Source organism: Eschrichtius robustus, chromosome 6, assembly GCF_028021215.1.
Source record: "Eschrichtius robustus isolate mEscRob2 chromosome 6, mEscRob2.pri, whole genome shotgun sequence".
In the NCBI taxonomy this organism is placed as follows: domain Eukaryota; kingdom Metazoa; phylum Chordata; class Mammalia; order Artiodactyla; family Eschrichtiidae; genus Eschrichtius; species Eschrichtius robustus.
Genome location: NC_090829.1, coordinates 98,330,825 through 98,357,889, shown reverse-complemented (window position 1 = coordinate 98,357,889; position 27,065 = coordinate 98,330,825). Strand labels below are relative to the sequence as shown.

Below are 27,065 nucleotides of genomic sequence, written 5' to 3'. Positions count from 1 at the left end.
TGGCATAAAAACAAAATGTGGAGAGAAGAGTGTAAAAAAGTAGAGCTTTTGTGTGTTTGAAGTTGTCATCAACTTAAAATAGACTTATATGACGTTTTATGTAAACCTCATGGTAACTACAAAGTAATAACCAATGATCGATATACACACAAAAAAAAGAGAACAGAATCACAGCATAACACTACAGAAATTCATCAAATCACAAAGGAAGAGAGGAAGAGAGGAAGAAAGGAACAAAGGAATTATAAAACAACCAGAAAATAATGAACAAAATAGCAATAGTAAGTCCATACCTATCAATAATTATTTTAAATATAAATGGACCAAACTCTAATTAAAAGATGTAGAGTGGCTGAATGGATTAAAAAACCAAGACCCATCTAATTCTCCTGAAAGAGACTGACTTCAGCTTTAAGGACACACATAGACTGAAAGAGAAGGGATGGAAAAGATATTCCATGCAAATGGAAACCAAAAGACAGCAGGGATACCTATATTTATATAAGACAAAATAGACTTTAAGCCAAAGATTGTGATAGGACACAAAGAAGGTCATTATATAATGATAAAGGGGTCAGCTCATCAAGAGGATATAACATCTGTAAACATGTACACAACATAGGAGGACCTTAGTATATAAAGCAAATATTAACAGATCTGCGGAAGAAATAGCACTACAGAAATAGCAGGGAACTTCAATGCCATGCTTTCAACAATGTATATATAGAACATCCATACAGAAAATTAATAAGGAGACACTGGACTTAACATAATGTTAAAGCAGATGGACCTAATGGACATATAAAGAACATTCCATCCAACAGCAACAGAATACACTTTCTTCTGAAGAGCACATGAAACATTCTTCAGGATAGGTCATCTGTTAGGCTGCAAAACAAGCCTTAATAAATTTAAGAAAATTGAAATCATTTAAAGTGTATTTTCTAACCACAATGGTAAGAAAATAGAAATCAGTTAAAAGAAGAAATTGGAAATTTCACAAATATGTGGAGATTAAACAACAAACATGCCACTGAACAACGAATGGGTCAAAGAAAAAAAATCAAGAGCAATCAAAATATATCTTGAGCCAAAGGAAAATGGAAAGACAACATACCAAAATTTTGGAATGCCTCAAAAGCAATTCCAAGAGGGAAATTTATAGAAATAAATGCCTACATTAAAAAAAAAGAAAGATATCAAATAAACAACCTAATTTTACACCTCAAGGAATAAGAAAAAGAAGAGAAAACAGCCCAAAGTTAGTAGAAGGAAGGAAATAACAAAGATCAGAGCAGAAGTAAAGGAAATAGGGACCAAAAAACAATACAAAAGATCAACAAAATTAAGAGCTGGTTTTTCATAAAGATAAACAAAACTGACAAACCTTTAGCTACAGTAACTAAGAAAAAGAACTCAAATAAAATTAGAAAATCAGACATAAAAGGAGACATTACAACTGGTGCTACAGAAATACAAGGGATCTTAAGAGACTACTATGAACAATTATACACCAACAGATTGGATAACCTAGAAGAAATGTATAAATTCTTAGAAACATACAACCTACCAAGACTAAATCATGAAGAAATAGATAATTTGAATAGACTAATTACTGGAAAGGAGATTGAGTCAGTAATCAAAAACTTCCCAACAAATAAAAGCCCAGGACCCGATGGTTTTACCAGTGAATTCTAGCAAACATTTAAAGAAGAATTAACACCAATCCTTCTCAAAGTCTTCCTATAAATTGAAGGGGAGGGGAGAACTCCCAAACTCATTTTCTGAGGCCAGCATTATCCTGATACCAAAGCCAGACAAGGACACTACAAGAAAAGAAAATTATAATCCAATGTTCCTGATGAAACATAGATGCAAAACTCCTCAACAAAATATTAGCAAACTGAGTTCAACAATACATTAGAAGGGTCATAAACCATGATCAAGTGGGATTCATTCCAAGAATGCAAAGATGGTTCAACAGCCACAAATCAATCAATGTGATATACCATATTAACAAAATGAGGAATAAAAATCTATATGACCTATATAAACTCAATAGATTCAGAGAAAGCATTTGACAAAATTCAACTTTCTTTCTGGATAAAAACTCAACAAACTTGGTACAGAGGGAACGTACCTCAACATAATAAAGGCTTACATGAAAAGCCCATTGAGCTAACATCATACTCAATGATGAAATGCTGGAAGCTTTTCCTCTAAGATCAGGAACAAGAAAAGAATGCCCACTCTCACCACTTTTATTCAACATAGCACTGGAAGTTCTAGCCAGAGCAATTAGTCAAGAGAAGGAAATTAAAAGACACCCAAATTGGAAAGGAAGAAGTAAAACTTCTATTTGCAGATGATGACATGATATTATATATAGAAAACCATAAACACTCCACCAAAAAGCTGCTAGAACTAATACATTTGGTAAAGTCGCAGGATAAAATATTAATATATAGAAATCTGTTGGTTTTCTATATACTGAAAACAAACTATCAGAAAGAGAAATTAAGCAAACAATTTACATTTACAATAGCCTCAAAATTTACAATAGCCTCGAAAATAATAAAATACTTAGGAATAATTTTAAGGAGATGAAAGATCTGTACACTGAAGCCTTTAAGACATTGATGAAAGAAATTGAAGAAACACAAATAAAATGAAAGATAGTCCACATTCATGGATTGAAAGGATTAATATTGTTAAACTGTCAGTACTACCCCAAGTGATCTACAGTTTCAATGCAATCCATATCAAAATTCCAATGGCATTTTTCACAGAAATAGAAAAAACATTTCTAAAACTCATGGAATCACAAAAGACCCTGAGTAGGCAAAGCTGGAGGCCTCACATGTCCTGATTTCAAACTATATTACAAAGCTATAGTAATCAAAACAGTATGGTATGGGCATAAAAAAAGACACATACATCAGTGGAACAGAATTAGAGAGCCCATACATAAACCTACATATATATGGTCAATTAATTTATGGCAAAGGAGCCAAGGATTCACAATGGGGAAAGGCTAGTCCCTTGAATAAATGGTGTTGGGAAAACTGGATAGCCACATGCAAAAGAATGAAACTGGACCCCTATTGGATACCATACATAAAAATCAACTCAACATGGTTTAAAGACTTGAACACGAAAGCTGAAATCATAAAACTCCTCAAAGAAAAAAATAGGTGGTAAGCTCCTTGATATCAGTCTTGGCAATAATTTTTGGATCTGACTCCAAAAGCAAAGGCAACAAAAGCACAAATAAATAAGTGGGACTACATCAAACTGAAAATCTTCTGCACAGCAAAGGGAAACATCAACAAAATGAAAAGGCAACCTATGGAATGGGAGAAAATATTTGCAAATCATATATCTGATAAGTGGTTAATATCCAAAATATATAAGGAACTCACACAACTCAATAGCAAAAAAGCAAATAACCCAATTAAGAAATGGGCAAAGGACCTGAAAAGACACTTTTCAAAAGAAGACATACAAATAGCCAATAGGTACATGAAAGAATGCTCAACATCATTAATCATCAGAGAAATGGAAATCAAAACCCCAATGAGATATTACCTCACACCTGTTAGGATGTCTATTATTTAAAAGACAAGAGATAGCAAATGCTGGTGAGGGTGTGGAGTAAAGGGAACCCTTGTGCACTGCTGGTAGGAATGTAAACTGGCACAGTCACTCTGGGGAACAGTATGGAGGTTCCTCAAGAAATTAAAAATAGAACTACCATATGATCCAGTAATCCCACCTCTGGGTGTATATCCAAGGAAATGAAATCATTATCTTGAAAAGATATCTGTACTCCTATGTTCATAGCAGCATTATTCACTCTAGGCAAGGTATGGAAACAACTTAAGTGTCCATTGACAGAAGAATCGATAAAGAAATTATGATGTGTATACACACACACACACATACCCATACATACAGTTGACCCTTGAACAATGTGGGGGGTTACAGGTGCCAACCCCCCAACCAGGTGAAAATCTGAGTATTGCTATCTCTGCCTCAAAAATGGAGGAATTGATAATTGACTCACCCAAGGGTAAGAAGCTGAAATAGTTTGGATAGAATCAGGACTCAAACCCTAATTCTTTTGATTCTGCATATTATGATCTCTAATCAAATACAAACTTTAGTTAAAGATCTGTAAAATACAGGTACTGTATTTATTGTAAAAAAATCCACATGTAAGTGAACCCATGCAGTTCAAACCTATGTTGTTCAAGGGTCAACTGTATGTATGTATGTGTATACACACACACACAATGGAGTGTTATTCAGCCTTAAAAATGAAGTCAATCCTGTCATTTGCGATAACATGAATGAAACTGGAGGGCATTATGCTAAGTGAAATAAGCCAGGCAGAGAAAGACAAATAGTTCCTGGTATCACTTACATGTGGATCTTTTTAAAAAAAATGTCAAACTCATAGAAACGGAGAGAGCAGAAAAGTGACTGCAAGGGCTGGGGTAAATAGATGTTGGTAAAAGGGTACAAACTTCAGTTGTAAAATGAATAGGATCTGAGGAACTAAAGAATAATATGGTGACTATAGTTGAAACACTGTACTGTATAGTTGAAATTTGCCAAGAGATTATAATTTAAATGTTCTCACCAATTAAAAAATAGTAAATATATGATGTAATAGATATATTAATTCAGGGGGAATCCTTTCATAATGTATATGTATATCAAATCACGTTGTACACTTTAAATACCTTATAATTTTTTTCATCAATTATACCTTAATAAAGCTGAAAAAAAGAACAAAATTATTGAAAATTGTTGCTTCTGGCAAACGGAATTTAGGCATAGGAATGAACTGCTTTGTAGTATTTGAGTTTTAAACCATGTACATGTTCTTCTGATAAAAATGAAAATTAAATTTAAAAAGCTATTTCTAAGACCTACTTCATCACAATGAATATCTAAGTGGAGTACAGTCCAGGTGACAGCTGCAGTCAAGCCTTTGGGCCTCATAGAGGACAAGCCAAATGAATAACACCCCTGGCAGAAGCCATGCCTGGTTTTGCCCAGAGAGGTATGGATCCAAACAAAAACAATCTTCCCGGCTGCCCTATCAGAAGGCAGCATGGCTCTGTGGTTAAGGCCATGGGTTTTGGAGCCAGAAAGACTTGGGTTCACAGCTGCACTAATGTGTAACTTTAAGGTAAGTAAATTAACCTCTCTGAGCCTCAATTTCCTCGAGTATAAAGATGAGGAAGGATAATAATGGTATTTGTGAGGATACTATTAATTATAGTAATTATAACCTCATAAGGGTATAAAAGTATCTGTGAGTTTAATCCTTGTGAGGATTAAATGAGATGATACATGTAAAAGCAACGTACCAGGCACATAGTAAGTCATTATAAATATTCTCTAGTATTATATCTCTAAAGAATTTTTTTAAAGGTGCTTCTATTCTTGGGGAATTTGACACACACTGCCATAGAACTCTCAAGGCAGAACCACATACTTGCTTTTGTGTTTGTAAAGGTTATAAGAAGGGCATCTGTGGTTCACGGGCAAAACTGACAGAGATAGGGAAGCTCCAACCTGCGGGCTCTAGCCTGAGGTAAACCTCCAGGTCTGGTTAGGGCAGGCACTTCTCTCCGCCTCCCCTTCCTTTGTTCCTCTCTATAACGATTTTCCTCTATTTTTACCCATAACATACAGCTAAAGTATAGTTTTCATTACTTGATAAACTTAACAAAAGCTCATAAACCTCAAGCAACCACTTTTTATATAGAAAGGCCCCCCCGTAGCTCTTTGTTGGTTTGAATTGTTTTGTTAGCTGATTGGCCCCTAGTGTCATCTTGAAATATTTGGGCCCCATTCACGTTGGGTTTCAGTCAGAGGGAAAGAAAGGGAAGAGGGGAAAAAGAAAAAGAAAAAGAAAAAAAAAAAAAAAAAAAAAGAGTAAGGAGCAGTGGAATAGGGAAAGGGAAATCAAATTAGTCAGTTCTCCAAGGACACTGCAGGGTTATGGAAAGTATTTCTGGATACCCGCCATGTGCAGGCATTGTGCTGGCCTGGGAATACAGATGAGAAGCAAAGGGCAGAGCTGCGGAGATACTTCGAGGACAAAATAAGCCTAAATCGGACAGAAGGGAGAGGAGCAGGGCATCAGCAGGCATCAGGGATCATTAATTAGCTGCCCAGTAGGTCCTTAGGGACATTTCTTTTCTCTCCCATTTCTGTGGGGGGACACACAAATTCCAGATCTGGGCTGCACTCTAATTCTGTAGTGTTGCTATGAGTATCTCGCACCCCCTCCCTAGATACTGAGGAGTTCAAAGTGAAAAGTAATAAAAAGCAGCTGCATAGCACAGGGAGATCAGCTCAGTACTCTGTGACCACCTAGAGGGGTGGGATAGGGAGGGTGGGAGGGAGACGCAAGAGGGAGGGGTTAAGGGGACATATGTATACATAGAGCTGATTCACTTTGTTATACAGCAGAAGCTAACACAACAATGTAAAGCAATTATACTCCAATAAAGATGTTAAAAAAAAAAAGAATATGGCGATATGAAAAGAAGAATTGCTCTTTTTAGAGACTAGTGGAGTTCTGCACTCTTAGCTGTTCTTTTGCCTGATGAAAAGTTGCAAACCTGAGCAATCAACTCAATTTCTTCCTTCTTTAATGAGGAAGCAATTATTCTGCTGCTGCTCAGACCTACAATAAAACTAAATAAAATGCCCAATGCTCTGGCAGCTTATTTTATTCCTTTCTACAAAGCTGATGAGAAGAGATATTGAAAGTTAATACAGACTGCAGAGACCAGAATTTCACAAAAACCATACGAATAAGGGCATAATGGCCATTCCACATACCTGGTTTGTTCAATCAGATTTACAGTATACAAGAAGTTGCTGCCTCTATTCCAGTTTATTTTTAGTGCCAAGGTTTTATTAAGTCAAACAACATAAACCAACGGTCCCAAACTATCTTTGCTGTCAGCTACAGGAAACTTTGGTAGGTTTTAGTCTTAGAGGAAGAACTGTTCTCCAGAATCCTCCCAAGCCACAGACGACAGTAGAAGTACTTGAGCAGGTTAAGTAAACTTGATTTATCTTAATCCTCAGACAGAGTGCATTTTCCATAGGAAATCGCTAGACCACGTGTATGTCTAGCACACAAGTGGATTCTTCAGTTTTTTAGCCGAGGAAGGAGACACATGGTCTCATATGAAGAGAAGTCTGATATACAAGGGCTTTTTTTTTTTTTAAAAATAAATTTAGTTATTTATTTATTTTTGGCTGTGTTGGGTCTTCGTTTCTGTGCGAGGGCTTTCTCTAGTTGCGGCGAGCGGGGGCCACTCTTCATCGCGGTGCGCGGGCCTCTCACTATCGCGGCCTCTCTTGTTGCGGAGCACAGGCTCCAAACGCGCAGGCTGAGTAGTTGTGGCTCACGGGCCCAGTTGTTCCGTGGCATGTGGGATCTTCCCGGGCCAGGGCTTGAACCCGTGTCCCCTGCATTGGCAGGCGGATTCTCAACCACTGCGCCACCAGGGAAGCCCTACAAGGGCTTTTTAAGTGGACAGTGATTGTGTTAAGTCCATATTCCCCAACTAGTTCATCAGGAAGAATCCTGCCCATCAATGTATTACCAAAATGTGTGCTAAAAATAATTTGTCTGAAAACAAATCGCAGACCACAGACATCGATTCAAAGCAAAAATGGTTTATCAGGACAATTCTACTTGCTGTAAGATGGACCTAGGTTTTGGTTTTATTTTCAGTTCCAGTTTTCCCACTGATTCTGTGCATGGCTTCAGATAGCATAAGATTACATCATTTTAGAGCTGGGAGAGATTTCAAGATCAATTAGTCCACACGTTGTGTCCTTTTAAGCAGTGGTGCAACACTTATTTTTTTAAGCCATATCCTTTATCATTTCTTCCATTCACGGAACTAAATATAATCATAGTGGTCTTTGCAAACAAAGTAGTTGGCTCCGGACAGGAGAGGCTCTTCTTAATATTTTTCTTTTAGTTCAACAAGAGCCACACAATGAGGTTTCATGGGGAAAAAAAATAAGTGGAAACTAAATGTTGGAGAGTGGCCTAGATGGGTACTGATTCAGTGGACGCTAACATCTCTACATTTTCTTTGTATTTTAGGGGCGGGGGTGAGAGAGGGATCCTCCAAAGAAGGTGATAGAGTTGTGCCACAGCTTTTTGCCTCTGTTAACAGATCTCCTGCTTCACCTGACTAAAGCAGTTCTGGCTCCCCACAAACAGCCCCTCTTCCCTGCGTACATCTATCACCCCAGCTGCAAGAAGCTGTCAGCAAGGCTGGGCCTGTCCCTGCTGTGCCGCCCTGGGAGCTGCACCCTGGTTCCTCAGGGCAGCCAAGCGGCTCCGTTTTCTAGAGACAGAAACGTCTCACGCCAGGTGTGCAGCTGAACTCTCCCAGCAGCAAGACACCTGCTGGATGGTCCCGTACTGTGGGTTATTTTTCGAGCTTCCGCAGAGTAAATAAAACTCGGGTAAGTCGTTAAAAATGGGCAGGGAGACGGTAGCATCGTTGACTGTCTTTTTGATTCTAGAATAGTGTGTAAACACTTAGAATTTTTATCCCCAAAAGCTCTGTAGATCTATTTTCTCTGCCTTGATTCTCCTGGGTGTTCTAACACCAAGCTCTACTCCACCTGTGTCACTGTGTAACGATTAGCCAGTAATTATCACCTGTTTTTAGAGCTCCTGCTTTTTAGTCAGGACAAATGATGGAAAATGCGACTAAAATAAATTCTTTATGTGTCTCCTAGAATTGGAAAAAAGTTATAGATATTCTTTCAGAAGTTATTATCTTCCAGTTTTTCAAACAGGGAATTCCAGAACCTCATGGGGGAATTTTAACAGCTATAATTCAAAGTTTGCTTATTTAGGGAGTTTACTATGTATTTTGACTCAAAATTTTCCTCAAGTAATGAAATGTGACTAAAGTCATTCTTTATAGCTAATAAAAACCACCTGCTAACTGCATCCTGTACATACTTCCTCTTTATTTTACAGGGAGTCTTTTAGTAACATTAATCTTGTATCATGGTTGGGGTAGAGAAGATACAATGGAAAGGAACGTTGCCTTAACAATGTAAGACAGTATGAAAAAAGCCTGCATCAAAAGAGCCAACAAACCTACATTGGGGAACTCGTAGTTTTATTATACTTGCTGTAGCCTTGCTGTCAGTAGTAACTTTGAGGACTACTTGTATTTCACCTAAGTTGTGCACATGGATTTCACGTGGAATACTCTTGTTCTTTCTTTTCTTGCCGGCCTGCTTCATGCCATCCTATCCTTTAAAGTCAAGTTCTTGTCTCAAGTATTCCACGAGGCTTTCTCTCCTCTTCTAAATTGCAGAACCTGGGTGTAAGTCCTACATCGGCATGTCCTTTTATTCTGTGTTATGATGTTTCATGGGTGTTAGTTTTGTTTCCTCAGGTACGTTTAGGCTCAGAAATCTCAAAGTAAATGAAATGATTTGACTTCACTTTATTCTTCCTTGGTTATTTGACTAATAGGGGTTTCAACACATAATTTTAATATTTCAGCTCAAAACATTTTTGCCCATTAGATAGACAGATTTATCTCCATCGTACCTCTGAGAGTGCAGAATATATTTACAAGCTCAGTGGGGGCTGGGAGCTACTGAACTACTAGACCACCACAAAGTTTCCCATGGCATAGACTAGATAATTTTCATTAGAAAATTTACATCCATGTGTGTTATATTTGTCCCCAGTGTGAGAATGTTCTCTACTTCAAACTACTGATATACAACTTTTAAATCATGACCCATTAGGGACTATCAATATAATCCTGGTCAAATCACATTTATGAACATTAACAGTCTTTATATCTGAATGGATTTCATTTAATTGTACCAAACTAAAAATAACATTAAATAAGCCACATACAGACATGCATAGTGGCCCCAAATTTATGCCAAGTTGTAAAACTTGGCATGGAGTTCTGATTACAGGGATTCCTAATCTCAGTTTAATACTGCTTTTTCCAAAGACAAATCCAGAAAGGGCTTCCTTTGGGCTTTGCTTGTCTTGGGATAAGGATAGGTTGCAGGGGTCCTCCTTAGAAGGTACACTGATGACAGGCAGCAGAGACAAGCAAGACACATAGGAGGAGGGTGGGATAAAGAGGACAAGGTTGTAGCTGAGTCTGAAACAATTACAACCAGAAGCTAGATGTGAACCCCATGACCTGATCGGTCCTGTGATTCCAGAATGAAATCCAGCTCAGCCCAAAGGCACGTTTCTCTTATGTACCTATTTGACCAATTAGGTCAGATGCCAGAATGATACTCATGAAAGAAATTAACAAAAAGTTCTTTTAGTTAGATTTGTTCTACCAACTGCTACTCGTTATAAGTAGCTCTAGTATCAAAAGTGATTATTCCAACTAAATGAAAGTCAGAATGAAAATGAAAGTCAGAGCAAGGCACTCCCCAGTTACCATCCTTTAGGGTCTCCCCATCACCTGACCATGTTTCTTGATCTGGCACAGAAGGTCCTCCCTAACTTGGCTTCTGCTTCTCTTGGCTTCTACGGCTTCTGTCCACATTTTGCCCCTCACTCTGGTGAAAACAGCCCGTTATTCACCACACACAACTGTGCCATTTCGGGCCACTGCTCTGACACGTGCTATCCTCCCTGACATTCCTTTCTCTTACCACAGTCACCTAGCTGGCTCCAGCCTACTCCTCCTTCACGCCTCAGCCTAGGGGTCACCTCCCCCAGGAAGTTTTTCTTAATTTCCCCAGACCTTGCGATGTGCCGCCCACTCTGGGCTTCTGTCGCCCCTGGTGCAGACTTCTACCAGAACTCTCACCACTTTGTGTAGAATAATCGGTCATTAGCGACCTACCCCACTAGCCTCGAGCTCCTCAAGGGCAGGTACCACGCTTACTCCCGTTTGTAGGCACAACACCAACCACAGGGCTGAGCACGTTGTTGGCACTCAGTAAATGTTAGCTGAATGCAGACCCAAACCTTTTACAAATAAATCAGGTTTAAAATGTCACTGGCATTATTCTACCTCTGATTATGAGCTAATAGGTGCACTGTGAAATCTGAGAACAGCCTGATTCAGAAAAGGAATACAATGAACATTTAGAAATTGGATGCCCTTCAATGTGCTTTCTGTGTACTCCACAGCTCACTTTTTCTTAAGTGGAATAAAAAGCAGGAAACTGAAGAGAAAAACCAAGTTTTGTAAGCCCAAATCCACCTATTAAAAAGTCCAAATTAAATGACCCTTTTTTTCTCTTTTACTCTTTCCTTAAGATAAATTATAGGCTCTCTCCCTGTTCATCTTGCTAAGGAAACAGAACCAAGATCATCAAATGGACTTTTACTGAAATATATGCTTATTTTGGCTAACTTAATACCTTCAAGAAAATTAGCAGTTGCAAAATTCTCCAAATTACAACTCAAAATAGAGAACTTAAAAGAAAAAAAAATACACTGGTGGAAAAGTGTTGTTTTTGCTGTATAGGACTACAGTTTATATACAGTAAACCATCTATAATGAATTAGATACTTCCTTTTCTCCTGAAAAGATTAGAAAAGTCTCCCTGCCGTCAGAGCCCAAAGAGGCTCTTCTGGGTGTCACAATCAATACCCAATTCAATTCAGTCACATGACAATGAAAGATACAAGAAATAAAACATGAAAAAAAAAATCTCTGATGCTCAAGTTCCAGTCTTCACCTCCACTGATCTTTTTCAACACTGAGGAACTTTATCAAGTTATGAAATACTCAATCTGGAAAAACTCCTGATTGTGTGAAAATTGATCTATGTTGCTTGGGGTACTATACTTAAGATGTCAGGGGTGTTTTTGTTTTGTTTTATACTGAAAGTATAGACAGTTTATCAGACAATGTTTTGGAGCTTGAAGAAAGAAATCGATTTTTCACAGAGAGTGAAATTTAGTCCAGAAATGAATTTAGCACATTGGCTTTATTATGGAAATGCTTGGCTGTATCCATTTGAGAATCTCCTTGAGCAAAACATTTGATAATTTAGCCATGTGAAACAAAACAAAAACAAAAAACCCCTTCCCTACTACATTTCTAGAAATGCCTAAGGCCCTTATTTTTCTTGAAATAATAAAATAAACTGATAAAATATTAGGTATTTTAGATTTAAAAAGGAATCACAAAACTGTACAGCAAGATAACAACCTGGTATCAATGTGTAGTAAGGACTGCCAAGAAAAGTTGTTTATTACTGAACAATTGTTAATATTATATATGTCCATTTTCAAAAATCTATTCTCATTGGTCTATATTAAAAACACCCAAAAGCAAAGGGTTACTGTGTCTGGGACTAGTCTGTAGCTACACTAAGCATTAACTGTTACAAACTTTCACCTACATTTGTCACATGGCTTTTGTTTCCTTGCCCTCTCCTTCCAGCATGCCAGGCAACTTCTTCTGTGCTTCAAATCTAGTTTACACCATCTACACTCCAGTTGTCTCTGGTCTATAGACTTTTCCTCCTCTAAATTTTGGTATTTAATATCAATGTTTGATATAAATGGCCTTCTATCTTTCAATGTTCCCAGCTATACTGTTAACTTACAAGACCATCTTGTCAGCTCTTGTATCCCCACCAATAACTTGCATATTTGTAAACCATGACTCTAGGGGTATCTAGTGCTGTGTATGGAAAGCCAAAGAATGAAATGCAAACTAGACCCTCCCTTAAGATAGAGAAGGATGATGTCATTTTACTCCTTTGTTATGATTTTTGCACTCTCAGAATTCACCTGTAATAGCACTGGTGGCTCACCTTGTGTCTGGTTTTAGATTTTCTACTGTGGAGAAGGTTTGATTTGTAGTTTGAATGGACTTGTTCTTCCCACCGAATGACCCATTTTCTCTGGATATAACTTCATATTCTGAAAAGCAAAAAAAGCCAACAGATACTTGTCTTTATGCTCTGGTGGACTGAATGCTCTCAAAGCTAACCGCATAACAGAGTCAACTCTCATAAAAGTGAGCAACAAGATTGCAGGTCTAGAGACGTATTGATCGTACACATTAGCCACTTCCAAATGGGGATTGTCAGAGGATGATGAAGATCCCAAAGCATTTGGGGAGTGGCTCATTGACCATTTCTGTTTTCTCTTTACTAGAGCAGGAAAGGTCTGGTAACTGTGAAGACTGTTGATGCTCCTATGGTAGCGTTGGTTATGGGTAACCTATGATTTTGTTAGGTAAGTCAGATTGTCTGCCATTGCCGGAAGGCCCAGTGTGGCTTTGTAAAAAACATTGTATGAGGAGCGGTGTTTCAGTAGAAGCACATTTCCTGCTCATGGGGCTTCACAATATAGCTGGGAAAAATGTCACTGACTACATGGTACTGCTGCAAAAAACTGAGTTGAAAACCACAGCAGCAAATAACAGTTAATCAAATAATGAACAATGAACTATACTTTTCTATAGTTCATTATTTTGAACTACAGAATTATGGGATTTTGATACCTACTGCTTATGTAAGTTACATAAATTTTGTACATACTGCTAACATATACCCCCTTTATAATTATCTTTGAATTAAAAAAATTATGCCCTTAAAGTCTGCATAGAGATCTACATAAATTTAACTTAAGGGTAGGTTTCTATGAATTTGTAGGCTAATCAAAAGAAAGAGACTTTCAGAATAAGAGAATATAATTTACTAATTTACTTTCCCTGCTCTCAGTTGGGGTTCAGTTTAATGCATGTGACAAGATCACACAGAGGGTTAAAAAAATCAAACAAAAAACAACGACCAACCAACCAACAAAACCCTACTCAAAAACAGCCTCCATCAGTATGAAGAAATACACAAGTGGTGGGCATCAGGGAAAGTGGGAAGGTTGCAAAGGAGCTGGCAAGTTACTGGGGATTTCTGCTGTTAGCACTGAGACCAAAGGTAGGAGATGGATATCGGAAATAAAACTGAAATTATAGAGTAACTCATGGAGACTTATAATCACCAATTTTAATTTGGGAAGGATCTTTACTGGTGAATTTTAAAAAGCCAAAAAGAAGAATCACTTTTTCTGAGTAATTTCCTATGACCATCCTTTTGAAAATTAGAAATTAAACTGGAAGGCAATGGTCATTGTATCTGGACACATTAGTGCAGCTATTAAAGGACTAATGGCCTATATTTAAGATTCCTTCCTCAGACTCTCTGCTCCCAACCTATGTCTCAGTTGGCTTTCTATTCTAAAGGAGTGTGGAAAGAGAGGGAGAGGTAGGATCCCAAATTCAATTATGTTCATTTTATATCTTTTCCTCAGCTGTGAAGGGACATTTACTAGAAAAAGATCAGAGTAATTAGAATGGAAGTAAAATTGATTTTTAAAAAATGGAAACTGCATGACTTAATGGAAAGAGACAGACCAAGCCACTTGCCTGGATCTCAGTCTCAGTTTTACCATCTGTAAAATGTCCATAGTGTCTCTTCATAGTGTTGCTTGTAGGGATTAATGAAGGAACATATGGAAAGTGCTTAATAGTATTTTGCTCAACAGGTGGTACCTATTATTATTATATCTTTTATTATTCCTTATTATCCCCAAGTTGTGTTTTGAAACTAGGATCACAAAAATTTGAGAGATTCCAATTGGAAAGATTCAAGTGCTGCTTAGTCACCAAAAGAGCAATTTATATGACACTCCAGCTGGTTATCCATGAAAGCAATCACCTTCAAAAAACATCTTTGTTTGGGTCATTCCTCATCGACTGTGTGATATTCTTTTTAATATCACCTTAGCCTTTTAGTATACTTCAACACTTATAGCACATCTTTTCTAATTTTCTTTTGACTCAAGTTTTAAATGTTAATTTAATACTATTTTTGTCCTGAAAGACTGGAGTTTTCAAAATGGATCTAGAAGTTACCTTCATGATTAAAAAGATATTTAGAATTTTTCTCAGAATTCTTGTCTTAGAATGTATATATCTTTCCTTTTTAATGCTTTAAAGTGATAATAGCTTTTCATAAATCCACGAACATTATAAAAAGCTACCACCAACAACAAAAAAGTATGTGTCTATATTTCTTATTTTAAATAGGGGATTTAAAAAATAATTTCATTAACAGTAAAGATATAAGAAAATCTACAAAGAACTGACACAATAATTGGTCTGCTTTTTCCCCCTCAGAGGGCTTTATTGCCCTATTATGAGATAATTCACTTAGAACATAATTATTTATTATATATGTTGGGAACATCACTGGTCAATACAGCATGAAAATAACAAATGGTGATACTACTCTCTGTTAAGTCTTATACTCACAATAAATTGATAGCAATAAGAATTATTATTATTACAAATAAAAAAACCCTGAAGTTCAAAGAGGCTAATTATAGACCCAAGTTGCATTATCTAGAACACAGTTGGTCTGGGATTTAAATCTATGTCAGCATGCTCTTGATGTATCACAAAATGACACCTTATAAGTAGTTTAACTTTAAGTTGTCCAAGGACCCAGGCTGTGGCCAATCTCTATGGTATACCTATTTCTACTTTAGTGTAGAAGGGATATGGAGAAGCATCTGAATTTGGATGCATTTACTAGAGGTGAATACATGCCTATCAATTAAAAGAAAGATTACTGACAGAAGTCAACCTGGGGAATGAAGAATATGTTTCACTCTCTTTTTGTTATCTTTCTTAATCCTTTCTTGAAAAACCATTTCCAGTGACATGAGAATGAATCTCTATATTATCTGAGCTGCTGGTTTATAAACGATTACATTTGAAATCAAGTGGTATTTAATGGAACACTAAAAATAAACAAAAATGGAAAAAAATAGAACAGATCATTAGGGCATATGGTCCAACATTGAAATATAGACTAAGTGAGTAATGGTTAAATATGGACTTATTTCTATTTATAAAATATAATAGTTATAGATGTGGTTCTTATCCATGAAAATTGTTATCATAAGTCCAGTATCTAGTGAAAGATCTCAAGCAGCCCGTTAACATTTAATAATAATAATGTTATAAAACTAATTGGTTAGATAAAGTATATCCTATTCATGATTCTTTGAAATTACAGGTTTATATAATTTAAAAAAGTTACATGATGAAAGGAAAATCCTACTTTAAAAAGTTAAATCAGATATTATTGACATACCCAAGTGAATATATATTAGATTGTTAAACATATTAGATTAACCAATTCCAACTTGATGTCCTGTATTTTTAAGGCAAGTGAAATTTTATAGTTCATTTGGTCTTGTGAGAATGAAGCCTCAGACTATCACAGGAACTCTTTATTAGCACTGCACATGGATTGAGAGTTTTAAACTTTTTAATACATGTAGATAATCAATACTTAGAGATTGAGTTTTAGATACTGGGATGATAATACCTACTGGCATAGTTCCAAGTAAAGAAGCAAGACTAGTCAAATCCCCAGGAACCATGGGCAGTGGCTGGTTCTTTCTCAAAACAAAGGCAAGCTTTGCATAAGAAAGGAAATTCACAAAATATGGTTAAAAATTTAAAAAGCTAGCTAAGCAAAGATAAGCTGCTTACACTGGAAGTTGCCCAGACCAAACGGTTTTGTCTGAGGAGAAGCAGCTACTGTTTTCTCCTTTATTCATAGAAAACTTTTTTGGCAGATCCTGAATCTCCCCACTCCTCACCTCGCCCTGTGTACCACTCTCTACTCTTCCTGACAGCCTCTTGGTGGGCAACTCTATTCTGCCTACCCACCCCAGGCACACGGTGGCGGGGACATGGGCAGCAGGAACCTTGTGTCCTCATGCTGTTTGCTACATCCTCTAGCTGATTTGGGTTGTTAGTCTTCCCACCCACCCCCTCCCCTCTACTTTGACTATCCTGTTCACTACAGAGAATTTAAATCCCATATGACAAATTTAAAGAATGACTCAGGGTTTCTTATTTTTCGTAGTCATTTTTAGAGAAATTGGAGGAGTGACAGCAGAATCAAAATTTCCTGAGATAAGCAGAAAATTGACCAAATTATAACAATTTTCCTAAAATGATTGAAATAACTTTTAGCCTGCTTGAAAATTCTAGGTCAATCTAGAAATTGGGATGGTGAAAGGAAAACAGGTTTAAATCTTATCAGCAGCGGCAACTTCCCATGTTATCTGTGATTTTCAGGTAATGAAAAGACTAGATATACCTTCACGTTGTGAAAAACCGTTTTGAGAGGAGAAGGAAGGTATGCAACTTAAAGAGATCTGCTAAATTAACAGGGAGACCATAACCAGGACAAAGATGATCTTTTCGCATCTTATGATACTTTTAACAATCATGTACCACAGGGACAGCAGAACTCTGTGGGGACTTGCTGTTCCTAAGATATGCCTCGCAGGCCACAGTATGAATCAAGGTACCACATTCCCAATGCATTGCACTATCAATGCTTCCCACCGTAGTGACGGTCCACGTGCCATGATCTTACCAGTGACAGTGTCATTGAGTGGCTTATCCCAGTCCAAGATGACAAAGGAGGGACACCCTTCCACAGTGACAACAGTGAGGTTGGTAGGTGGGTTCTGCGGTGGGCTGGTGGCATTCCCCTCTGTGGCCTCCTCTTTGGGGAATCGCTTGACAGAGTCGGTGATGGAGCAGGGCCTGTTGTCAGGCTTTTGGATATACCGCACGTGAGGACCTAAGACAGAGAGGACATTGAGCATTTTTTTTTTTTTTTTTTTTGAGCTTGGAAAAAAGGTGGAGATGAACTCACAAATAAAATTATCTGTTTGAGGACATTTGATATAATACTATAAGCAGATGGATGAAAGCAATGATGTGGATGGTTTGAATTTGTGAAAATCCAGAACCCTATCTTTGGGATACATGATATGGGTGTTATTGTTGATTTACTTTTCTAAATAGGTTTAGTTTATGCTAATATCCAAGAGTAATTTGGTCCCCCTGAGCGTGGTTTAAACTGCATAATTTATGGAGCATTGGAAACAGTGCTCAAAGGGGTCTTGTCTCAGTAGTGGGGAATGATTAACCTTACACTAAACACAGTTCTGGTCCCACCTAATAAATCTTAAAAGCCTGACTCAAAAGGATCAAGTGGTTTCAAGTTATTTAAACTGCACCCCAGAATAAAATACAAGAATATTTTAGGAATAAAAATATTCCCAACTGGATAAAATAAACAGGAAGATATTACCCATAATGAGGAGAAAAATAAATCATTTGAAGCCAACCTGAAACTTGGATAGCTGTAACAATCATCACACAAGGACAGTAAAACAGTTATCATCACTATAATCCACATGGTCGAGAGTTAAGAAATGGAAGCTATAAAAAAGACCCAAATTAAATTTCTAGAGATCTTTAAAGGAGGCAGACAAGAAAAGACATGTTATACATAGAACAAAACAGAAGGATTATGGCAGATTTCTCATCGGAAAGAGTGCAAGTGAGAAGGCGGTGGAGCAATGTATTTCTCTACTAAAAAACAAAAACCAAAACAAAAAACCTTATCATCTAGAATGTTATAACTGGTGAAAATATCTTTAAAAAAAAACAAAAGCAAAAGGACAAAAAAAAAAAGCAAGATACTTTTTAGACATACAAAATCTGAAAGAATTCATGACCAGCAGACCCACTCTACAAGAAAGATTCAAGAAAGTCCTTCAGACAGAAGGAAAATGATGCTGGATGGAAATATAGCACTTGAAACAGTAACTACATAGGTAAATATACACAGTATTTTTCTTATTAAATTCTCTCTGAGAGACAATTTGTTTTCTAAACAAAAATATTAACAATTTAGTGTGATGTATATAACATGTAAAAGTAAACTATAATGACAATAGCCCAAAGGCCAGGAGGAGAGAAAAGCTGCTATACTAATGTAAAGTTCTTACACTATTTGTGAAGTTGTAGGATATCACTGGAAGATACTGTGGTAAGTTAAAGACACATTCTATAAACCCCAAAGCAATCACTAAAATAACAAAACAAAAAAGTTATAGGAGTAGGACAACAAAAAAAGATAAAATGGAATCATAAAAATACTCAGTCCAAAAGAAGGCTGAAAAAAAAGGAAAGAGGGAACAAAGAATAGATGGGACAAATAAAACACAAATAGCAAGATGATGATAGACTTAAACCTAACCATATCATTCGTCATGTTAAATGTAAGGTTGTAAACACCCAAAATAAAATGCAGAGATTGTCAGATTGGGTGAAAAAGCAAGATCCAACTATATGATACCTATAGGGAAAACATTTTAAACAGACTAACAGGTTAAGAGTAAAAGGATGAAAAGAAGAGATACCATGATAACACTTATCAAAAGAAAGCTTGAGTGGATATATAAATATCAACAAATTAGATTTTAGAGCAAAGAATATTACCATAAACAAAAAAAGGTCACGTCATAATAATAAAGGACCAATTCCTCAGGAGTTTATTACAACCCTAAGTAATTTAGGTCTATATCTAAATACAGACCTTTAATATACATGTAGCAAAAAATGATAGTACTGTTAAGTAGAAATAAATCCACAATTAGAGCTAGAGATTTCAGTACTCTTCTCTCATTAATTGACAGAGCAGTAGACAGAAAATCGCTAAGGATATAAAAGAATTGCACAATACAACCAAGCAAACCGACCTAATTGACATTTTTATAGAACACTTGTTATGGACTGAATTGTGTTTCCCTAAAATTCCTATGGTGAAGCCCTAATTTCCAATGTGAGAAACCAAAGATACCTTGATCTCAGACTTCTGGTCTCCAGAACTGTGAGAAAATAAATTTCTGTTGTTTAAGCCACCGAGTCTGTAGTATTTTGTTACGGCAGCCCTAGCAAACCAATACAACATTCCACTTAAGAACAGCAGAATACACATTCTTTTCAAGTACACAGAGAACAGATACCAAGATAGACTATATTCTGGGCCTTAAAACATGTCTCAATAAATGTATAAGGGTTCAAGTAATACAGAGTATCTGACAACAGTGGAGTTAAATTAGAAATCAGCAACAAAACAATTTCTAGAAAATCTTGAAATATTTGGAAATTAAATAACATACTTCTAATAAGTCAAAGAAGAAACCAAACGGGAAATTAAGAAGTATTTTGAACAGAGTAAAAATGAAAACACAACATATCAAAAAATTTTGGATGCTGCTTTAATAATATCTAGGGGAAAATTTGTAGCGCTAAATTCCATATCTGAAAAGAAGAGAGGGCTCAAAATCAATGAGCTCATCTTCTATCTTAAGAAATTAGAATAGAAGAGCAAATGAAACTCAGATTAAGCAGAAAACAGGAAATCATAAAGATCAGAGTAAAAAATAAATGAAATAGAAAACAGAAAAATAATAGACAAAATCAATGAAAAAAAGGTTGAACTTCTCAGAAGATCAAAAGAATTGATAAACCTACAGCCTGACTGGTTAGGCAAAAGAGAAAAAATAGACACACATTGTCAATAAAAGGAATGAGAGAGGTGACATCACTACAAATTATACAGATATCAAAGTAAGAAGAAGAGAATATGAATAACATTATGCTAATAAACTTGACAATTTAGATGATATGGACCAATAACTTGAAAAACAAAAATTACCAAAGTTCACTATGGAAAAAAATATTCTAAATAGTCCTATACCTATTAAAGAAAGTGAGTTACATGTAAAACCCTTCTCACAAGGAGAATATCAGGCTCAGATGGCTTTACTGGTAAATACTAACAAATATTTAGGGAAGAAGCAACACCAGTTCTAAACTCTTTCAGAAAATTGAAAAAAAATTCAGCATCACTTTGATACTAAAACTTGACTTAGACATTACAAGAAAAGAAAACTACAGACCAATGTCCCTCACTGGATATAATTCTAAACAAAATTTTAGCAAATTAAATCCAACAATATATTAAAATGAGAATGCACTATAACCAAGTGGAATTTGTCACTGGAATGCAAAGGTAGCCTACAACTCAAGAACAATTACTTTATCACATTAACACACTAAAAAAGAAAAACCACATAAGCATCTCAATAAAGTCAGAAAAATTATTAGACATTATCTAGCATTCATTTCTGATAATGACTCTCACCAAAGCAGGAATAGAAGAAAACTTTTTCAACACAGTGAAGGGCATCTATGAAAAACCTACAGGAAGCACCGTACTTAATGGTGAAAGGCTGAATGCTTTTCCCATAATATAAGGAACAAGAAAAAGATACCTATCCTCACTATTTCTATTCAATATTTCACTAGAGGTTCTAGCCAGCACAGAAAGGCAAGAAAAAAAGATACCTAAGTTGGAAAGGAGGAAGTAAAACTTTCCCCTCAGATGACATGATTCTGTAGGTAGAAAATCAAGTGGATCTACAAAAAGACTACAGAGGTTTGCAAGGTTGCAGAATACAAGCTCATTCAACGAAAAACAATTGTTTTCCTATATACTAGCAATGAACAATTAGAAACTGAAATAAAAAATGCTACTTTTATGGTTTTCTTTACACAGAAAACTACAAAACATTGGTGAGAGAAATGAAGAACACCTAAATAAATGGTGAGATATACCATGTTCATAGGTAATAAGACTTAATACTGTACAGCTGTCAATGTTTCCCAGTTGACCTACAGATTCAATGCAATTCTAATAAAAATATAAACAGGCTATTTTCTTTAGACATTGAGAAACTCATTCTAAAATTCAGATGGAAATATAAAAGGACCTAGAGTCACCAAAACAACTTTTAAAAAATAAGAACAATGTTGGAAGACTAACATAACCTGATCACAGAGCTTATTATAAAACCAGTGATCAAGACACTGTGGTACTGATGGAAAGGTAGATAAATAGATCAATGGAACAGACTAGAAAACCCCAAAATAGTTCCACATATATATGGACAATTGATTTTTGACAAAGGTACAAAGTAAATTCAGTGGAGAAACAACAGTTTTTTCAAAAAATGATGCTGGAACAATTGGATATCCATAAGCGAGAAAATAAATGCATTCATACCTTGTGTCATATAGAAAATTTGACTCAATACGGATCATAGACCTAAATGTAAAAGTAGAAGACTTCTAGAGGGAAACAGGAGAAATTTCTAGAAGGAAACAGAGGAGGTCTTTGTGACCTTTGATTAGTCAATGACTTCTTAAATATAACATAAAAGATACAATCTATATATAAAAGACCAAATTGATAAACTGAGCTTCATTAAAATTAAAAAAGAGAAGCCAAACACTGGGAGAAAATACCTGCAAAGTGTATATCTGAAAAAGGTCTTCAATCCAGAAAATATGAACACTCTTGAAACTCAATAATAAAAAAATAAGCACCTCCATAAAAAATAGACAAAAAAAATTGAACAGACACATCAAAAAAGATATACAGATGGCAAATAAGGACATGAAAGGATGTTCAGCATCCTTAGTCATTAGGGATATGCAAAATAAAATCACAATCAGATTGTGATTTCACTACACCTTTACTAAAATGGCTGAAATTAAAAAGACTGACCATAGCAAGTGTTGGCAAAGATGTGGAGGAACTGGAACTCTCATATACTGTTGGCAGAAAGGCAAAACAGTACAACTGCTGTGGAAAACAGTACAACTGCTGTGGAAAACAGTTTGGCAGTTCCTTAAAATGTTAAATGTCCATTTATATACAATCTAGCCATTCTCCTTGTTGGAATTTGTCCAAAAGGAACGAAAGCATATGTCTACACAAGGACTTGTACATGAATGGTCATAGCAGCTTTATTAGAACAACCCAAACGTCATGAACAGTTTTAATAAATTAGTATATATCCATACAATAGAATACTAGTCAGTAATAAAAAGGAATAAACTACTGATACATTTAGCAACATGGATGAATCTCCAAATAATTATGTTGAGTGAAAGAAATCACATACAAAAAGTTCATACTGTATTTTTTTCATTTATGTAAAATTCCCCAAAATGCATACTAATCTATAATATAGTTACCTAGGGACTAGAGGTTGGGTGGGAGGAGTGAGGAGGAGGGATTATAATGGTACATGATGAGACTTTTGGAGGTGGTGCATGTATTCATTATCTTGATTGTGATGATATTTCATGGGTATATACATATGTTGAAATTTATCAAATTTTATACTTCAGAAAAACATATCACAAAAGGAAATACTGGGTTCTATATCATATAATCTCTCTTTTACTGTGGTAGATTAGATTACTGTTCAAAAACATTCTCTAGGGGCTACCCTGGTGGTCCAGTGGCTGAAACTCTGCACTCCCAATGCAGGGGGCTTGGGTTTGATTCCTGGTCAGGGAACTAGATCCCACATGCTGCAACTAAAAAGATCCTGCATGCTGCAACTAAAAGATCCTGCATGCCACAGCGAAGATCCCGCAAGTGGCAACAAAGATTCAGCGTGCTGCAACTAAGACCCGGCGCAGCCAAACAAATATTTCAAAAATATTCTCTATATCTATGGAAGGAGTGTACTTCCCCAATCTTTGTTATGAGCTTGGCTATGTGACTTTCTTTAGCCATTGAATATTGGCAGGTATAACATAAGAGGGAGCTTGAAATGTGGTCATGTTTTTGGACTCTCCCTCTCTTCACTTTGTACTGTCATGAGAATGGCTTCTCTTGGGTCACTGTTAGTCCTTCATCCTGGGCACCAAAATGAACAGATGTGGAGCAGACCTGAGCCCAACCTATAAGAGGCCCAGCTGTATCTGTTGCTAGAAGTAGAACCACCCAGCCAAACACATGGGAGATCAGCTGACCTCCAGGCTATTTGTAGACACATGAGAAAGAAATCCTTTTTAGAGTATGTTACTAAGATTTTGTGGTTGTTTATTACGCAGCAACAGCTGACTGATACACCCACCAAAGATAGCTTTGTTAAAATTAAGATTTGGAGCCAGTCATACATACCTTTGAATCTGGGCTTCCCAAGAGGGTCAGTTTCTCTTGTTGGACTTGAGCTAAAGTCAGTCATATTACCTGAGAATGGAAGATACAATGAAAAATAGTAAAACTATAAATATTTAATACATATGCCTCCTAGTCAATTCCTTGCAATTTGATTTCAATTATTATTATTATTACTACACATATTATCCACACTAAAAGGCCTTTAATTGTGTCCTGCTGGTGCCCTTCAGTGTAATAAATAATGGTTCAAAGATTACAACCAAGTAGCTAATACTCATTAATAAATTAAGATACGCATAATTAGTAATGACATGTGATTTAGTAAGAAGCATTGGGTAATCTAGATCTTTTTAGGAAGACTTTCCTAAAGATCTTGGGAACTTCCTTCTATGTCTGCAAAGGGAAGGAGCACATTCTATAATAAAACGTTAGAAATAAGTATAACTTTTAAATTAAAAAATTCATAGCAATCATAAAATTGAGTAAAATAGATGATCCAGAACTGGGACTCTTTTTTCCCTAGTTTGAAATCCTTTAGTACTTCGTAGCTAAGCATCCAGTGGGAAGTGACTGATATACTAACCAAGATCTTCTCCTGAGGCAGGAGCTGTTGGTTGCTTTTTATCTGTCTCTGTTCTCTCCATGGGGGCTTCAGTAGGCCTGAGTGTTGCCCTCATGGGTGGGGACGTTACTCGACCTGATGAAATGATTCCTGTAACGTAGAGCCAAAGGATTCAGGCTTTATAGGGAGCCCTGCTGAGTTCCCCATTTATTTACTCAATAAATATTTATCAGCGCTTACCGTGTGGCTTGGCACTATATGCCAGGATTAGAGAGAAAATAAGACCTGGTGTCCTTGATCGGGAGAGATGTGTGAGCCAAATTATACTGAAGCATTATAGATATTGTGAAAGCATGGGATAAGGTCTCAGAGAGGACAAGTCTATGGGGAAAGATGATGAGTGCTGGGTGGGAGGAGGGCAGGAATGCCTTCCCAGAGGATGTACCAATAAAGAGGAGAAGTGACCAGTAGGTAAGACTGGGAGCTGTATTCTAGTCAGAGGTTGCAGGAAGAACCAGGTCAGGGAAGCATGAAATCACGTGGCGTGTTGAATTTGAAGGAATGAGAGCCAAGAGTGCCAGGAGCAGTGAGAGCAGAGTACGGGGGGGCCAGGAAGGGCAGTTCATGAAGGCCCTTGCATACCATGGATTTGGGTATTATTTTTAGGTGATAAGGACCCGTTAAAAGATTTCCCCTAGGGAAGTAACATGAGCAGATGAGGAGAGGGTGAACAGTTAAGTTGCAAGGCTGGTGGCAGACAGAGAAATCAAGAGACTAAAGCAGTTGCGTAGGCAAGGGCAGAGGAGGTGAACAATGTAAGAAGCAGTGAGACTGGATGGAAGGGGTTTTACATGAGAAATGTCAAGGGGATGGAGTGGCCTGACTGCAGATTAGTTGGCAGGCATGGGAGATGGCTGGGGAAGAAGAAGAAGAAGTTTCTAAGGTAATGTCTGTGATTCTGGCCTGTAGCTAGAACAGTGTCACTCTGAGATGCTATATTCAACAATGTCTCCTCCACTCTAAAAACACCTATAGGTCTCCCAAACAGGATGCATCCCAAGGTCTAGGCAAGTATGGGTAGAATAGAGTGGAGGCTAGATTAGGTTTTACAGTCCTCCTGGGAAAAGGAATCATTCTCAGACAATAGAGAGTCAAGGGGTACAAGACCGACCCAAGGACTGTGGCCCAGCACAGAATCACAGATGAGCCATTCAGATGGGCTGCTGGGCCAGCCCCTGCAGATTTATGCTCCTGGTCCTGGTGGGAGTAGGCCCCAATGAGAGGGTGAGTGAAAACCATGAGACACTGCACTGCAGCCCGAAGGAGCTTTTTAGAGGGTGCAGAGCAGCATTTATCCCGGCAAGGAGAGCGGGACTGAGAGGCCTCGGCAGATCTGGAGATAGGGGACAGGTGGAGATGCCTCGTAGTAGCCTAAGACTGTTCTCAGAGGCACATGTGCAAGAAGACTTGTGTTCAGAGGACTCCCAGGACATTGAGTTGATTTCCTGAATTCCGTACGCACTTTCTGTGACGGTCATCAGGCCAAATCTGTATAACTGACCTCATTTGTGTTTGGTTCTTCAGTGTAGTCATTTCTTTTGAGTTAGAGGTGGAAAGCACAGGGCAGGGAGGGCACCAGAGTTAATCTCAGAAGTGGGATGTGTTTATACCATCCCACAGGCTGGGTGAGTTATACCAAAGCTACACTTATTGATGGCAGTGAGCAAGGTTTCATATGGCAGGAACCAAGGCCGTGGAGGTGCAGCTGAAGACACACAGCCTTGTAGGGGAGCTCTGGGGTGGGAGGTTCCCCTGACTCTTCCATGGGGGAAACTGAGGCGTCACTTTCAGTCTGAACTAAAAGCTACAGAAGCTCAAGTCACAGCTGCCCCAGGTTACAATTAATGAGGAAAACCTGGTCTCCTCACTGGGGCCATGTCCCTAGGCCTGGACCCAGGAAGGCACCATCAGCATGGATGAGAGGTTGATTCCTCCTTCAGCTGATGGGAAAAACAATCTAGAGGCCACTGTCCCCTTGCTACATCCTGAAAGCTTCTCCATCACCACACCCTCCTTCATCCTGTGAAAAGAGTGACAGCCATTCTCTTTCTCAGAAATCCTTATCAGTTTCATCTTTCACAGCTGTCCTTAACACTGTTATCCTGATTCTGACTACAGAATATTTAGGAAGTAGAGATGAAGGAAGAGGGAGGAAAAATGGGAACATGATCTGATCTGCTGGCAGGTCCACTGGAAGAAACTTTAAGAAAAGTGAGGTGAATCTTTCCTCTGAACTGCATTCACTGATTCTTAATTTCACTCATATATTCACTCAATGATTACTGGATTCACTCAGTGAGCACTGGATTTGGTTCTGGGAATTCAGAGAAAATGTCATCTGTCATCAAAGAGCTCATGATATAGGAGGGGAAGACAAGTACACAAACAAATAGGTATAAAACAGTGGTTTGCTCTAACAGAGGTATGTTTCAAGGAAAAGTAGAACAGAGAGGCAATGCTAGGTCTATTTTGG

General features: G+C 37.3%; 1 protein-coding gene across 1 annotated transcript in view; it reads right to left on the bottom strand.

Annotated features, from left to right (window-relative positions):
• The window catches only part of ABI3BP (ABI family member 3 binding protein), a 113,553-nt gene that overhangs the window by 12,323 nt on the left and 74,165 nt on the right, over positions 1–27,065 (bottom strand). Inside the window, exons 45-48 of the mRNA XM_068545581.1 lie at positions 24,554–24,682; positions 23,971–24,039; positions 17,500–17,709; positions 12,847–12,955 (exon numbers count right to left, since the gene is read on the bottom strand). Coding sequence (XP_068401682.1) covers positions 12,847–12,955; positions 17,500–17,709; positions 23,971–24,039; positions 24,554–24,682 — 517 coding nt within the window. The remainder of the gene's footprint in view (positions 1–12,846; positions 12,956–17,499; positions 17,710–23,970; positions 24,040–24,553; positions 24,683–27,065) is intronic.